Genomic DNA, 17,503 nt, shown 5'->3' with positions numbered 1-17,503 from the left:
ACACCCAGGTGCAGCTTCTAGGAGGCACACTGTTTCTCTGTTCTGCCCACCACTGTCGCATCCCAGGCACACTTAGTTTATGATTTATCAGAGGGAAGGAGCCACTTGGCACCTGTTCTGAGTTCTAAGTGCCTCCAAGAGGCAACCTCATCTCCAACCTCCTCTTCTTTCTTGTACTTCTCAAAGAGCAGAAGGGAGCCTGGTCTGGGCCAAATCCTGGGGGAGTTTCCTCCCAGGAGGGAAAAGCCTGCCTCGGCAACCACCGACAGTTCTTCCCTCCTCACTTCAACTTGAGTAGACATCAGCATCTTGTACAGCACCTCTGCTAAACTTTGCAGTTCTGACATTTTCCATCCTCCACTGAGCCCAGTGATTCGATTCTTTCTCAACAAGGACTTGGTCTTTTTTTCCCCTTGGAGCACTTAAAAATACATTCAAAGAAAATATTTCTTTAAACAGAAGTGCACAGCAATTTCCTTACATAGTAGATAAATTGGAAATGAGCAAATCTCTTGGCATTTTAAACAGGGTTCAGGGATGTGATGTGTGGGCAGAGGTTATGAAACCATGTCAAGTGCTAGATCTTGTACCAGTGATTCTCAGATCTATAAGCATGCCTCAAAAATCACTCCTAGGCACGTTTAAAATACACATTCTCAGGCCTTACACAGATACACAGACATGTGCACGTTCACAGATTCTGACTACAAAGGTCTCAGATGTGGGCATAAATCCTCATTTCTAACAGACACCAGGGAGTTCTCATGCACGTGTTTCAATCATAATGTCTCAGAATCCTAATGCATACTACATAATCACCTAGCAGAAGAAGCTCTCCATTTCTTCAGCGTCTCCTCAGATGCAAACGTTTGCTGAGCCCACCCTGCTCTCATTCTTAACCGTGACCCAACTCCTCAACATGGACGCGTGAGAGGCAACATAGCAATACTTAGCGATAAAAGAGCCAGACTTCTTGGGTTCAAAGTTTGCCTCTACCACTTACTGGCTGCATGTGACTTTGGACAGATTATGCGACCTCTCGGGCCGTAGTTTTCTTGTCTGTAAAATTGCTGATAATCAGAATGCCCACCTTTTTAAGACTGTTTTGAGGATTAGGAATGAGTACATGAGAAGCTCTAGAGCAGCGCTGGCCAATAGACTTTCTACAATGATGCTGTGTTCCACATCTGCACTTCCCAATATGGTAGTCACTAGCCTCAATGTGGCTACTAAGTCCCTGAAATGTGGCTAATGCAACTGAAGATGTTAGATTTTAAAATTTATTTAACTTTAATTATCAGTAATGTAAATTTAAACAGCCACATGTGGCTAGTGGCTACCACATCGGACGGCATGTTGTTGTTGTTAGCTGTTGTCAAGTGGGCCCTCGAGTCATGGCAACTCTGTGCACAATGGAATGAAACACCCCGCAGTCCTGCGCCATCCCAATGGTGGGTTGCAGATAGGCCCGTTGTAATCCCTATGGTTTTCACTGGCTGATTTTCAGAAGTAGAATGCCAGGTCTTTGTTTCTGGTCCACTGAGTCAGAAAGCTCCACTGAAACCTGTTCAGCATCATAGCAACACACGAGCCACCACTGACAGATGGATAATGGCTGGGTATGAGAGCATTACCTGTGAATCAAACCCAGCGAAAATTCTACCATTGAACCATCATGCCCTCTACTCACTGGACAGCAGAGCTCTAGCTAAATGTCGGCTATCACTAATTTTGATGTTATTAGCCTCATTTTATCAATGAGGATATGGAGACTAAAAGACTTAAAGGTCAGATCTCAAAAAAGAAGTAGGGATGGGACATAAAACCCAAATCCAATGCTCCTTTCCCAAAAAAAAAAAACTTTGTTGCCCTTCTTCGAAACATGTGATCCATGTTGCAAAAATGACTCCCTACCTGAATCGGAATCGAGATCCCAGCCTGATAAAGTCTGATCTGTTCGATTTGCTATTTCCTGGTGTCCGCAGTCTGAAAAAGGCATGATGCTCCACTGCACACTTCCAGAGGTGCTTGCAGGTCTTGGCGTTGTCTAACCGGAACACAAATGTGTGCTCCTGCTCGCGCCCCTGAAAGAGGAAGCACAAGGCTCTCATTTGTGTTGGTAACATTACCTGGGGATTCACAGCAGGGAGGAGAAATGGGACCGAGGCCTACCTGATCATCATCCTCAACCACTACAAGTGTCAATTTGCTCTTTTTAAAATCCATTTTGGTAATTTTAGGCCTGGTCAGAGAAAAAACATTTTAAAAAGTACATTCTGCAGTAAAGCTATCTATACATCCAACAGCAATTTCCTTTCTACTTTATAATGTTAGATTTGCTAAAAAAAAAGAATCATTCATTCATTTAAGTGTGATTATCTAGAAGTTTCTCAGAAATTGTCATACACCCACAAATACAATCGTAGAACGTGTTTTTAAAATAAATCTGGGGGTGGCAAATATCCCTCAATAATCATCCATCACATATATAATTCCACCACAAAATAGGAAAAGACATTTTTATATTAGACAAAACTAAATTACCAAAAGAATAAGCCTATTTTGTTAGCTCCTTCAAAGATTAATATGCCTGTCGGAGTCAGTCCAAGAGAATATTCACAGCCATCTCTTCCCTACAAACAAACGAAGTGACAATCGGTAGAAGGTTCTAACAGGTCGTCACAGAGCAGAATGCAAAACAGTTTCCTCACCACGTTACTTTGTTTACACATTATTTACCCATTTTCAGTAACACAAAACCAAATTACTTAAACACATGCAGCTCTTACCCTGACAACGTGCATGTCTACCCCATACATTTCCAGCCACTTCGCTTTATTCAAATAGGAGAGTTCTGCCTGGGCAGGGCTCTTCCCCCTTAGAAAATGCAACAGAAATACAATGTAAACTGCAATTCACAAACCCACACGATTCTGAAGGGCACAGCAGTACTGTGGGATCCATGCAGCAATTAGAGGAAGGAGGGACACCATCTTGTGTTAACACCAAAAGATCCCCAAGCACGTGCTGTTAATTTAATAGAAAGATCACAAAGTAGTGCTTATCCCATGACCATTTAACAAAACAAAACGTTTTTTGGTGTGGATACATATATGTTAAATGATTAAAAAAAAAAAAAAAGGCTGGAAGAAAACAAAATAGATTGTTACCAGGGCTTCCTTCAGGGAGGGGGGTAGGTGTGTGTATGTGTAGGAAGTCAAGTGACCCTATATCCACACACTTCTATATAGCTTCATTTTATACAATGAGAATGCACTAAGCCAGTCACCTTTCCATTTTTAAGAAGTCATATGAGTTTTTCAGAATCCCTGAGGGACAAAAGGAAACCATGCTAAGTTCCTGAGCCTGAAAGTGACTTGGAAGAAGCAGTATTTTGGGAAGAGACTAGAAGGAGGAAAGGCTAGTTTAGGAAACCAGTGAGTGAAGAGGTGGCGTTGGCAGTGCAGGCAAGTCCACTGTTAGACTTGGGCAGTGAGTGCATGGGAAAAGGGAGGAAGCAACAAAAGAGAGAAATGACAGGGTTGGATGACACGCTGAATTTAGGCATGGTGATCACGTTTTCTGAAATATAATTGTCCACATGGATTCCAATATGAATAGCCCCATAAGGGGTACTATTTCTAAAAGATCTGCTCAGGCCATGGGGTCACTAGAGACACAGGTGAGCAGGGGTGTGTGTCAAGGCAGCACCCCTGCATGTTCTTTGGGGGCTCGGACAGCAGTGGCAGCCATGGCAGCTATGAGCAAATCAGGACCACACTGGTATTTCAGAGAGAAAAAGAGCATGGTCTGGTTGTTGCTGAAAATCTCTTAAAAGAGAGACGATGTGTGGGCTGGAGGAAAAATAGGACTGAAGCGCAGTAGAGGAGTTAAGAATTGGAGCTGCAATTTTACAGTCATCCACAGAGCAATTCTACTGGTGACTAAGAGAGTCTGACAAATGCTTATATATTAAAAATAAATATACCTATCAGAAGGGCTATCAGAAGGGCTAGACTAGCATCAAAGTACCTGCACTCTTTCCATCTCTGGAAAATATCAAATTCCATTGCTTCTGTCTGATTTGGAATGAACCGAAACTCAGACACAAGCTCTGGGGTGTGTTCCGGAAGCTCACATTCCCCAAGCTCCGCTGCAAGTTTCATAAAAGAGAGAAAAACAGGAGACATTTAATACTTTCAGTTATTAGTACAACCAGCTCCAAAGGCATTCTGCATGATTGTAAAGCACAGGTACCCCCTAATGTATAACTCTCTTCTTTCAGGAAGATTTAACTTCTGCTCAGTACCCACACGTACCCTCTGAATCCCCAAGAATCACTCTAATGCCCCCCTGTTGGGCGATATACCATCATCTTAGTTATTACTGTCTTTCTCCCAACTGGTTCTCCTACCCAGCAAGGCTCCCGTTACATTTTCCCAGTGAAGTGGTGGAGCCCTGCATTTGCAATAAAAGGCAATTGCAGGGAATGAGGACCTGCCCAGAAGCATCCATTGGATCAGGCTCTTGTTAAGGGCAGGTCAGAGCAGCACTTCAGGGTCTGCAGTACTGGAGAGGACCAAACAAGAATTCGGTCGGTACAAAGAGAATCTGGGGGGAAATATTGAGAGGGAGAGCGGGAAGGAGGGAGACAGGAGGGGGTGAGAAGGCTGCAGGAGCAGCTACAGCAACTCAGGCAGAACCTGGGAGGGAGGCACGCAGAAGCGAGAAGCGGCCACGTGAGCCACCCCAGTGCAAAACCCAAACTGTGCTGTGTGGTCCTTGCTCTTGCTAAGTCCCCCACAGAAGGGAGGGTCTGAGGACACAGGTGGCCCCACTGCTCCCAGGGCATGAATAAGAAAATCTACTCTTCACACCCCTGAAGCCCTGCAGCTCAGGAAGCAGGTCCCACAATGAGAAGGCATCTCCCAAACAAAACCCGTTGCCCTTGAGTTGATTTCGACTCACAGCGACCCTATAGGACAGGGTAGAACTACCCCTAGGGTTTCCAGGGGTGTACTCTTTACGGAAGCAGACTGACACATCTTTCTTCATGGAGCGGTTGTTGGGTTTGAACCACTGGCCTCTAGGTTAGCAGCTGAGCACTTAACCACTGCACCACCAACCAGGCCTCCTTAATTTAAGGAATTGCCCAGAGGTCATCTAATACCTTGCTACTCAAAGTGTGGTCCACAGATCAACTGCATCAAGTTACCTGGGAGCTTGCTCAAAATGCAGAATCTCAGGCCCCAGTCCAGCCCTACTGAACCAGAACCTACCTTGAACAAGATGCCCAGGTGACTGGTGCACACATGACATTTTGAGAAGCACTGATTTCAAAGAGTGGTTTTCAAACTTGAGCATCTATCAAAATCACCTAGAGGGTTTGCTAAAACACACATTACTTCTCCCTTACCCCCCTATCCTACCCACCCCCCGCCTCCACCGCCCACAGCCCCGTGATTCTGATTCCCTAGGTCTGGGGTAAGGCCTGAGAATTTGCATTTCTAACAAGTTCCCAGGCAAGGCCCAAACAGCTGACCTGAGGGACACACTTTGAGAACCACTGCTTAACACACAAAATCTCACGAGTGACCAGCCAGCATATGGTTGGACATCTCCAGTCATGGCAATTCACTGTGTATCCCCAGCAGCCCTTTCCATTTTTGGATTACCCCAAGTGGGGCATGCCAGGTCTGTCATGGGGCTTCTGAGCATCCCAATCCTGTACCCCACTTTCAGGAGAGGGGATTCCTGTTGGCTTACAAGAGAAGTGGATAAAACTTCCCCATTCACACGAAGTAAGCAATAACAGCAACTCAGAGGAACAGTAGGAGACTATAGGAGACAGTGTCTGACACACAGCGGGCACTGGGGAGTGTTTCCTCCCCGCAACCGCAGTCCCTTGTCTGCACCACATGGTGTGGTCTGAATTGGGCTACACCCTGAGCACCAAGGCCCGGTGTGGTCTGGCCAGGGTGTGCAGCTGGGTGGTACCTGGGCAAAGTCACAAATGAGGGCTCTGTTCTGGGAAAAACATTTACCCAATGTTCTGGGTAAGGACTGGGCTCCCAAGGTGGAAGCCATCAATGACCTCTGTCCAACAGGTCACGCCGAAACCAGCAAGCAGGCAAGGTCAGAGAAGCAGTCTGGGAACAGAGCCCCTTGGAATGAACCACCCTTTTCCTGCACCATGGACTAATGTGAGGCAATGGAGCCCTGCTTTTAGTGCTATGTCCAGATTTGTGGCACTGACATCATCAAGCACTGGGAAGGAGAAATCAGACAATGACAAAGCTCCTCTGATGGGTTCAGACCAGGCAAAGGGCCTGGCGTCCCTCCTCACCATTACTAGACTAAAACAGGCCTGACTGATGCCTGGTATACTCACTGTGAGGCAGCCATGACTGCCTTCCAGGAACCTGCTGGCAAAACTTGACAGTCTACTCAGCCCTTAACCTCCACAACCAGGGCCCCAGCTCCAGGCAGGCCATGGGCAGGCCATGGAGCATGGTGGAAACAGCTGAGACACAATAGGACTTAATTCCCAACTTTACCATATATTATCTGTGTGACCATGGGCAAGTCACTTAACCTCTTTGGTCTCTGCTGGCTCTGCTGCCATAGCCGTAAGACGAAATTGTTATGAGGATAATACAAGATTGGGGCATATAAGAAATGATCATCCCATTCTCCCCTCTCCCTCCTTCTTCTTTTCTTTTTCCCCAGATTAATGTTCAAATATACCATAAATTTAGTTCCCAAAAGAGCGTAGCCTACACGCAGGGCCAGTGTAGCACACAACTTGGAGGCACCATTAATTCAAGGGCAACCACAGAAAGACATGTCTTCAAGATTCAAGCATAGGATGGAAGACAACCTTTCATTTTATTCACGCCCACAGAGAGGCCTTGTGATCATTATAGGCAGAGGCAAGCCGGCTCGGATATGGCTGAACTGGAAAGCATTTACTGATGGCGTATGTGTGGGGCGGGGGCATGGAGGGCCAGTGTAACACGAGCTTCCTCAGGTGTGTGTCTAAGTCTTCAAAGTGTTTGTATTTGTACCTGACATAACCAGTGTATGTGAGAATTACACTAACGCGTAGTTCCCATTCAAATGGGTAATTTGCCAAAAAAGGCTCACAGATGGCTGATCTCATTGTCTGCCTGTCCTCTGGGGGCAGGCAATGGTTCTACTAGAGTCTGAACTTGGTAAGTGTGGTGACGCTGCATTACACAAGTGGGGTGTGGGTGTGGGTGTGTGTGTTGGGCGGGGACGTGTGGATGGAATAGTAACACAGGTGTCTCAACCGGAAATCATTGAGGGCAATATAGAAGATTACAATATTATTCCAATGGCCTTAGGAAGGAACTACTGTCCAGTAGATTGATAACCTCAGGTCTGACATGGATGCTTTTATCCCATTAACTACACCCTGACACCTCCTGTTGGACCACCAAACCTGATGGTAAGACCTCCTAGTGACTCAGAAACTCAAGGGTGGATTGAAGGTCACTTGGTAAGCACTGGTGAAATCTGCACTAGGCCAAAGGCTACAGCAGAAAGGTGGAGAGGACATTTCCATGTCCCCCAGCCATGCACATCCCTGTGGCACTTGCCGTGAGCGCTGCTGTGAATAGCAGGGAAAGATGGGCGTGAAGCCCCTAGCACTGCACTTGGTACAGATGGTCCCGGCACCTCCACCACCAATACCTTCAGGCTTCCCCTCACTCAAAGTCCGTGGGGGGCTGGGGGGGTAGAGGTGGGGAGGTATCTCTCCAACTGTATTCATTCAAATCATTCTGTACTTATTGAGCACCTACTATATGCCAAGCCCCCATTAGGTAATAAGAATGAAAAGGTGACTAAGGAATGGAAATGTCAGCTAATGGGACTATCTTGCAGTTATTAAAAACCATCTTTATGAAAGTAAACATGACAAAATACGTATAACAAAAATGCCAAGTAAAAAATCACACAAAACGTGTCTATGCGACTATGATCAGAATTCCATTTTTAAAAACTCACAGACAGAAACTCGGGTTGTCTGTGGGTGGTTAGGGCCATGGGTTACTTCTTTCCTTGTACTTGTCTGAGTGTTGTGGTGTCCTGATATTCTACAATAGCTGTGTACTGATTTTAAATTTGAAAAACCTTCTCAGATCAACTTTTAAAGACTGGTAAAATACCAAAGTGGGAAGCCACACCTTATTATGGTGTAAATAAATAATTACTAATTATGAATGAATACATAATTCATAATGAAACAACATGCTGGTAAATTAATTTACAACATATGTCTATCTGCTGTCCTAATAAAATTCCTTATGTGCAGTTACACATTCATATTCTCTTAATTAGCGCTGGAGGCTTTAGCAAGTGTTTCTTATGCATTTTAAACTAAAATCTACCAATGTGTCATTTGGACAGAATAGTCAACATTGACTATGATGCAGGCAAACCTCTTAGCCGTTTTCTACCCACATGGTAATGACGCCCCAGTTGATGCTTCTGGCCTGACCTTGCTGACCAGGGCAGATTCAGACATCCAAGGAGCTGTTGGAGGTCCCACTGGCACCTCTCAGGCAACAGGCCCAAGCAGACCATCTCTTCCCCCTGAGCCCAGCTCTTCTAACCATACGCCGTTGCCGCCACCCACCCTCAGTAGCAGCCTGTGAGTCATCTCTGACTACTCTCTCAACACCTAAGTCTAATCACTGTCCTTCTCCTTTTACTTCCAATACAGGTTTGTTTGTTTGTTTTTTTAATTTTTTAACCCCTGCACCCCTACTCTAGTCAGGTCTCATTTCCTTTTCCCTCTATTATATCAATATCTCCTCACTGTACTCCCAGCCCCAGTCCGGGTCCTGCTCCAGTCCCTTCTCCCCATGGAAGCCAGTGTGGACTTTCCAAAATGCACATCTGACCAGGCCTGCCTTCTCCTTGAGAGTTTTTGAAGATGTCCACCTGACAGCATGTAGTTTATGCTCTTTAAATGGAGTCCAAGGTCATCTACCTCTCTAGCTTCTTGAAATTAACCCTCCAACAGCACTAAACTTTTGGTATCTCTCTGCCTTTTCCTTCTGTTTCGTGCCTTGGTTTCTTTATTCATCTGAATCTATTCATCCCCCCATGGGTCTTGCTCTTCCATGCTTCCCTGCATGTCTCTATTCTTGAAGGAACTACACTGTACTCAGCATGCCTGCCTTCCTCACTGGACCTGAAGCTACTTGGGGACAGAGACTGTACCATATTCATTCATATCCCTAAAGTATAGCACAATGCTTGCTATACCACAGACACTCATTTGTTGAAATGAAAAGCAATAACATTAAAACACTAATTACTACTAAAGAATAATATACCTTGTAGACAGAGAGCAGCTAATTCCACAGCAGTTTCATATGGGCATTTCAATCTTGAAAAAAAGAAACAAAATTAATTCCAAATATGTACTTAAATATGCTCAAAACATACAAAATTTCTTTAAAATAGTTTTGCAAAAGGTAGTGGTACTTACATAATAATTTTATTCTGTGTCATTGATTTTTTGCTGTCCACCACAAAGAATGTCAACAATCTAACTCAAACTACATATTTCCCAAAGTCAGATCTCATCATATGACAAAATAACCCAGTCTAGGTATAGTTACTATCAACAATTTTACTTAATTTGCCAAGAATGGGGAAGCTTGGAAAACAGAATAAGAAGCCCTCCCTTTGTCTTTGTCTTCTTATTATTTTAAAATAATATTTTGGTGTATTTTTGGTGAAACTTTACACAGCAAATCAGGTTCCCATTTAGCAATTTCCACACAACTTGTTCAGTGACACTGGTTACATTTTTCAGTGTGTCAACTTTCCCGTTAATTCCATTCTGATTGTTCTGTTTCCAGTAATCTAGTTTCTCTGCCCCCTTGTCTTTTTGTCTTTGCCTTACAGTACTTGTTGACCATTTGGTCTCATAGAGATGACTTTTTAAAGGAGCACAGTACTCACGGGTGACACTGACTTCATGACCTAAAAGTCCTCTAGTCTCAACTGGTCCAGTAAGTCTGGACTTTTTAAGTGTCTTATTGTTTTTAAACTTATTGTTTTTATCTTGTTATACTGCATAAGTCTTTTCAAGCTGTCTTCAATATTTCTTGGAATAAGGTCACAGTATTAAAAATAAACACACAGATGCCATATCTAACAATGCCAGGACAGCTGGATACATTCAAGCATTCTAATAGTATAAACGAGGCATAGCCTTAGAGGTGGATTACTACAAATCTAATGATCTCATTCTTACTACTACAAATTTAGTTAGAAAAATAATGATGACATACATTGGTATAGCACTTTATAGTTTTCAAAACCCTCTCATACATATTATCCAACTTGGTCAATGCACTGAATTTATAAACCCCTAGGACAGGTGTTGCCAGGATGCGCTCCCCCTTTCCCCATTTTACAGGAGAGGACCTGAGTGTTAAGGTGTCATGCCCAAGGTGATCCAGCTGATAGAAGGAGATGCTGGGACTAGAACACCATTCTGTTCTGAAGTGCAGCAAATCAGGCTGAAGTGCATATAAACTGTAAAGTACTGTACAAATGCAAGGTGTTGCCATTACTATTTTTCCAAACTGAAGACAATTTCTAGAGTTGAAAGGCCTTTAGAATGAGAAGCACAGTATGGCGAGAGTGAGAGAGAGAAATACACAGACACTCATAATACACACACCAACCAAAGATCTGTATTGCATGGCTGGATAAGGCAAATGTATACACTGTACAATCTACCTGTTTTATAGTGTACATCACACAGAGGTTTTTATAGCTTATTCTATTGACAGTCTGCAAATTCTGAAATCACATTTTAAATTTCCTTCAGATTATCTTAAAAATCAGATGTAAAAATGTATTCTTGTCAATATCAGGTCTTGCTTCTTTGACTCAATATACCCTTAGTTGTTCATGTGATAGAAAATACTACATATGTTGAAAAATGACACAACTATAAAAGCTATGACTGCTGAAATCTCATATCTTTAAAATAAATTAATATTGCATGCGAAATCAACTGCTTCAGTGTCAATGTTTCTCGTGCCCAACAATCATTAAATTGTCTAGCCAGAGGCCTGGTATTTAAAAACCATCTTTAAGAGGGTAAAAGGAAATAAGATGAGATGTCTAAAACCTCTTTTTATCAGAATGAGAACATAACCTCTTTACATTACTTAAATGCAGATGGTGATGAATGAGACTTTCTGACCATCCAAAGACTTGTAAGTGTATACATACTAATAACGTATCTTGCTTGCAAATATGACAAAAGCCAATATGAATGGGGTAGTGATGTGATCGGGGAGAGAAATATTCCCAAATACGCATCACTTAAGATATTAAATGTTCTTGGAAATGCTTCAAGCCATATAGAAATCATTTAAAATAGGATGATGATGACTGTGATACAAGTATTAGACTCACTTTACAATGCCTGGTGCACTTTTTTTGAATTTTGAAAAGGGAACAAGGGTAAGAGAGTTAAAACAGTGAATTATTTTGAAATACGCTGTGATCTATCCTGGGTTAAGAGTTAGAACAAAAACATACTTACTTTCCTGAAAGAATGTCATGCCTGAGTTGTAAAACAAACAGGTACCTGACAAACATATACAAAAGTCAACAGAGGGTAACTCTTGCCCAGCCGTTTCCAATCCCCAATATCCCACCACAAATCCCACCCCGCACACAGTCCAGAATTTTTGCATTGTAAAAAGGGAGTCCAACTCAAATGAGAACTCTGGTGGAAGCATCTCCTTCTGCGTCTCCAGGAAGGCGCATCAGAACCCAGCTAGAAAGGTGACGGTGCGTACAGAATTTGCAAGATACTTGTAAGATGGAACATGGAACACGGCAGAGTCCAATGATGGCCTCCACTGCCCCTGGGAGCTCGAGAAGAGAACCAGGCAGGGCACGCAGGCATGCAATGTGTTCAATAAAACAAGCAGGTGGAGCCACTGGATTTGGCCCTCAGCTAGCTCCACCAGCAGATTCCAGAAAGGTTACAGCTGATTGTATCAAAAAGTTTACAGCTGACTGTGGTTAGCAACTGCTTAAGGCTTTTTCCCTGATTCAGTGTTAACTGCAGTGTGTCTTATAAAAAATAAAACAGGCATGCATGCATACATACAAAAAAGAAACAAGAAAAATCCTGGGAATTGGACTAAAATCAGTTCCAGGGGTAAGGAAAGATGGGGGACGAAGGCAGCAAATAACATGAGTGGGGTTCACTTAGGTAAAAAATAAGTTCCTTGGCTTAGATAAGTGGTTTTTTACCAGGAGGATGTGGGTATCAGAACCACTTGTCACGCTTTGTAAATACGGAAGCTGCCCACACTCCACTCTATACCTATGGAATCAGAATGTTACATGCAAGAGTGTTCCCCAGGAATCTGCATCGTTCAAAAGCCTGCCAGGTGTTTCTGATTCTCACAACCCTGGTTAAGAACCACTGACTTTGATGACAGCTAGAAGCAGCCTGTTTCTTAAGGGATTCTAAAAAGGAACATTAGAATAATTCAATTTGAACTTTGAAAACTGCAGACAATCATTCTCTGTAGACAGGATATAGGAGAAATAAAAGCTGGGGGGGGGCCTGAAGGATCTAGATTATTCCAGAATGTTCCAGGTTCCTAACAGGTACTTAACTACTACTGAACTTCACTTCTGAAATTCAGGGTACCGTCTTGTTTGTGTACGTGCATCAAGGAGGACACAGGGCTGACATGCCCAGAACTTCCAATTCCTATAAGAAAACCTAACCACAGCAGGCTAGAAGGTCTTCCAAGTGGGGGGAATGGTGATAAATGGTCAGTCTTGAAAGCATTACTCAGGCATTTATCTCCAAGCTAGTGGCCACCACCATGGGCCACCCACTAGCTTTTGTCACCACTACTGTGCATCACACAAACAATCACGAGGAGGCAAAAAGGCTGGGCAGAGAATTTCACCAATGGAAGGGTGGGTGGGGGGAAACTCAACACTCTAAAAAAATTTAAATCCCTTTTGCTTCTGTACCATTTCTGAGGTACAAGAGACAGGCATAGGCAGGTAGAATATAAAGGAGATTCCATGGGGCTGAAAGATAACATGAAGAGATTTTAACAACCATGTTGTCATGAGCACAGCTTTTTTAAAGAGAGGGTTCCTTATACTGTAACAAGCAAGGGAATATTTTGCAGTCCCTCAGAAAAATAAGATGACAATTTTGGACACTAGAAGAGAAGCATTCTTCCAGTATCTGCCTTCTGTTTTTGCAGCTCAGACAAAAATAAAGAGCCATAGGATGACTAACCAGTTTACCCAAACCCCAAGGAAATAGAAGCGTGACAAGAAAACAAATCTTATCATTTCTATTCACTAAGAAAAAAGGTCAAATTAAGTTGTGGATTTTCAACAGAATTAAGAGACAAGCATAGGCAAAGTGTTAACTCTTGCTCAGAAATATACAGCAGACGGAAGAGGAGGCAAACCCACAATTTAGAAGACCCATATTTATAAGTAAGACGAGTGCTGCTGGTGAGACTCTTGTTCTGCATTATGTCCTACCTTGTAAACTCTTCACGAAGGTTGTTCGGTTCTGAAGAATAGTATTTGACTCGAAAGTGCAAAGCATAAGCAGGTCCAACTAAACATTTGGAGATGGAAGGTTGAAGGTTTTTTTCCCCCAGTTTTGAAGATCACAGATTGGACAAAAGGAAAAACATGTTAAATCTACCACGTATTCGCCACTATATTGGAAAGCACAATGGGGCATGCAAAGCTAGCAAGTGCTTTTCAATCCTAGTTTGGAAAACTAAAATGTTTTTTTGTGTTCACTAAGATGCTTTAGCTAGTAACCTCATTCTGGGGGGGTCGGGGGGAACTAATGATATAGATATTACTAAGAATTGACATTTTTCACCTCTGACGCCAAGATACTCCAAATTGATACCTACTTTTTACAAAATACCAAGTGGGCTAAAGAAGGGAGAGGAATGTGTTCTGAAATCTAAAAATACAGTAAAAACCCCTTAAAGTACTTTTTAGGGAGCATATGTATGTATGTATAATATATTCTTAATTATACATAAAGTATATGTATGTGTTTATATATGTGTGTCTGGAACCCTGGTGGCGCAGTGATTGAGTGCTACGGCTGCTAACCAAAAGGCCAGCAGTTCCAATCCACCAGGTGGTCCTTGGAAACTCTATGGGGCAGTTCTACTCTGTCCTAAAGGGTTGCCATGAGTCGGAATCGACTTGACGGCAAAAGGTTTGGTTTGGTTTTGGTTTTATATATGTATGTGTGTGTATATATGTATTTATTTAATTATATTATAAAGAAGCTGTACCAGGCAGATCAAGATGCCTCCTGCTCTATCATTGACTTGACTTTGTACCCATTGGAAGTGAATATAACAGTTGTAAAACCGTGTTTCTGAATAGTATATGAATCAGTTCTCATTGGCAAGGGCATCTGATTTCAAATGAGAGCAAAGTCTTTTTAATATAAACTAAACTCTTATTCAAATTTTAAATGCCAACATGTGGCCAGCCTTAAGAAATTAAAAACTATCCACTTAAAACTGAATCTATTTTAAAATGCTTCCAGGTTCTAATGAAAACATAACACCTGAAAACATTGGCAAAGGTCTTTCTGCTCACAGAAAAGAAAAAAATGGATAGGCTGATTCTTACTTACTTTTCATCTGCTTTTTTATGGGTTTGGAATGATCCAGCCAGTGCTGAAAGAAAGAAAACGTTTCTTTAGGAATAGTTCATCAGCAAGACTATATAACCCTCATAGTTACCCTCCTCTTTATACCTAGTGATTCTACCTATAAAAATCAGGGATTGGACTAGATCATGACTTCTCAGGTTGGGGATCTGCAAACCCCTTGAGATGGTATGAAAAATTCTGTGTTTATGCACATAAATGCATTTTCCTGGAGAAAGCGCCCACAGTTCTGTAAGATTTTCAAAGGGGTGCCCAAAAGAACTTAAAACTCCTTAACTATTATACAACATGGAGCCCTGGTGCCTCAGTGGTTAAGAGCTCAGCTGCTAACCAAGAGGACAGCAGTTTGAATCTACCAGCCTCTCCTTGGAAACCCTACAGGGCAGTTCTACTCTGTCCTTTGGGGTTGCTATGAGTCGGAATCAACTTGATGGCAACAGGTTTATTGTATAACATAGTGAACATAATTAATGTCACTGAATTGTACATGTAAAAATGGCTAGAATGGCAAATTATATTTTTACCACAGTTAAAATTTTAAAAATCCCTTAACTAAATTATCTGTAAAGTCCCTTCCAGTTAGTGGAACCACCAACTGCCTTTTCCTTCTGTGTTTCTCAAGTCACAATCTTCTTCAATAATTCCAAGTTTCCATTAGTCAAGTAAAGAGAACAAGCCACACTTGAGACTCCCTAATCATCATCATCAGTTTCATAATTCTGTTGCCCTAAACTATAAAACCCAAATTCATGGCTCCATTATACATTTCCCCCCAAAATGACCCACATCTCAGATGGAAAGACACAGTTCAGGCAGCCAGGGATTTGCTGAAATAATTTTGCTCTGGTCAACGAGGGCATTTTAACTTCCTCTTTAGTGTTCACTAGAAGAAGCCCTTCAGTTTTATCCATCCAAGGATATTACAAAATCATTGCCTTCACATAGAAGTTTCTCTATTATGTTAAAGTTGTTCATACAGTCCTGATGGCCTTAGTAGCTTAACTTCCATGGAAAACTACTTTTAGGGTGCCTAAGTGGCTCAAATGGTTTATGCACAACTACTAACCCAAAGGTTGGCAGTTCGAACTCACCCAGTGGTACTGCAAAAAAAAAAAAGGCCTGGTGGTCTGCTTCCATTAAGATTACAGGCAAGAAACCCTGTGGAGCAATTCTACTCTGTGATGCATAGGGTTGCCATAAGTCAAAATCGACTTCATGGCAACTAACAACAACAATGCCCTGTACAGATGTTCAATAAATGATTAATTAATTAAATAATTAATCAATAGGTTAGAAGCCTGAACTACTCAATATTCAACCAGATGACCCACTTTGCCCCCTGTGGTCATGGTCCCTTGACTTTATTTATTCTGTTGACCTTCCTCTTCCTGTTTACATGGCCTCAGTTTAGACAGTTATCATCCAGGAGAGAAGGATACCTTAAATCTCAAAATCTTAAATCTGCCTTTTTCGTCCAAAAAAGCAACTTCTCCCACTAACTCTCAGCCACTAAATGTACACCTAAGTGTCTACTGCTAGCACGTGGGTTCACCATGAGTCAGACCTGACTCGATGGCAATGGGTCTTTTTTTTTTAAATGCTGTGAGCCCCTCCACATGAGCATAAGTTCCTAGAGGGGAGGGACTTAACCATTTCTGTGTTTCCTGGGTGGGATGCAAGGCCTGGCATCCAGCAGGCCCTTATTATATTCTTGAGAAATAAACATTAAATATAACTTTTTAAAATGAGACAAACGGGCTTTTCTCATCATTTTATGTTAACTCCACACACACTGGAACGTCACTGCTAGAATAAGAGTAGAGTAACACAGCCAGAGTGGGTTTCTCACTAGCTATTCAGAATCAGAGACCAATCTGCTATCAATATACTTTCAGAAGCAATCTAAACTCTGCACATTCTAATAATGAAAGAGGGCATGACTAAATTAGTATAGTGTTACCTTATGCCTAACCAAAGAGCCCATTATGACTGTGTGGGAAGAGGGGAGATAGAGAAACACAGAAGCAAATAACAGATGAATTATAATACAATGAGCCGTGAGCAGGGCAAGGGGAGAATGAGGGCTTTTGTCATCTCCGTTCCTGGCAAGGCAACCGTGTAATAAAAGCAGCAAGCAGATCACTGCAGCAGGGTGCCTATCTCAAAGGCACATGTACAAGATGCTGTATCTCATTGTTAATAGCTTTGAATTGGAAATGACCTAAATGTCCATCGACAAAGATGGATTAAAAATGCCTCACCCATATAATGAAATACTATTTGATGTAGGCCTGTATTTACTGATGTCACAAGAGATCCAAGGCACACTGCTAATAAAAAGTAAAAAAATCAGGTAGGGTATCATTTACATAAAATTATTATTTTCTATCAAGATATGTCCAGAAGGATTTTTAGAGGTTACTTCTGGATGGTGGGGCTATGCCATTTGCTGCTTTGATTTTCTTTTTACTTTTTGCGTTATTATTTTTTTTTTATTTAAATGAGAATATGATATTCTTGTGGGTGGCCTGCGTTGTCACTTCCATATTCATTATTCACCTGTCAGGTAGTTTTAAATGATCAGTCTGACTCATTAGAACTAGCTGTCACCTCTGCCCCAGCCAAGCTGAAAACCCCAACCTTAGCCTCTGGGAGAGACTGTGGGTGGTGCAAATGATCAACATGCTTTGTTCCTAACCAAAAGGTTGGTGGTTTGAGCCTACCCAGAGGTGC

At 42.3% G+C, this 17,503-nt stretch overlaps 1 protein-coding gene across 3 annotated transcripts in view; it reads right to left on the bottom strand.

The window, feature by feature from the left end:
* The window catches only part of EPB41L4B (erythrocyte membrane protein band 4.1 like 4B), a 163,579-nt gene that overhangs the window by 79,827 nt on the left and 66,249 nt on the right, over positions 1-17,503 (bottom strand). For all 3 annotated transcript variants that reach the window (XM_064291627.1, XM_064291626.1, XM_064291628.1), the window contains exons 3-11: positions 14,735-14,777; positions 13,600-13,678; positions 11,606-11,650; positions 9,369-9,421; positions 4,033-4,153; positions 2,790-2,877; positions 2,545-2,633; positions 2,173-2,242; positions 1,915-2,084 (exon numbers count right to left, since the gene is read on the bottom strand). In XM_064291627.1, the coding sequence (XP_064147697.1) occupies positions 1,915-2,084; positions 2,173-2,242; positions 2,545-2,633; positions 2,790-2,877; positions 4,033-4,153; positions 9,369-9,421; positions 11,606-11,650; positions 13,600-13,678; positions 14,735-14,777 (758 nt within the window). The remainder of the gene's footprint in view (positions 1-1,914; positions 2,085-2,172; positions 2,243-2,544; positions 2,634-2,789; positions 2,878-4,032; positions 4,154-9,368; positions 9,422-11,605; positions 11,651-13,599; positions 13,679-14,734; positions 14,778-17,503) is intronic.

This window comes from Loxodonta africana, chromosome 9 (assembly GCF_030014295.1).
Source record: "Loxodonta africana isolate mLoxAfr1 chromosome 9, mLoxAfr1.hap2, whole genome shotgun sequence".
Lineage (NCBI taxonomy): Eukaryota > Metazoa > Chordata > Mammalia > Proboscidea > Elephantidae > Loxodonta > Loxodonta africana.
The sequence above is the reverse complement of the archived record's forward strand: the minus strand, read 5'-3'. Positions and strand labels throughout refer to the sequence as shown.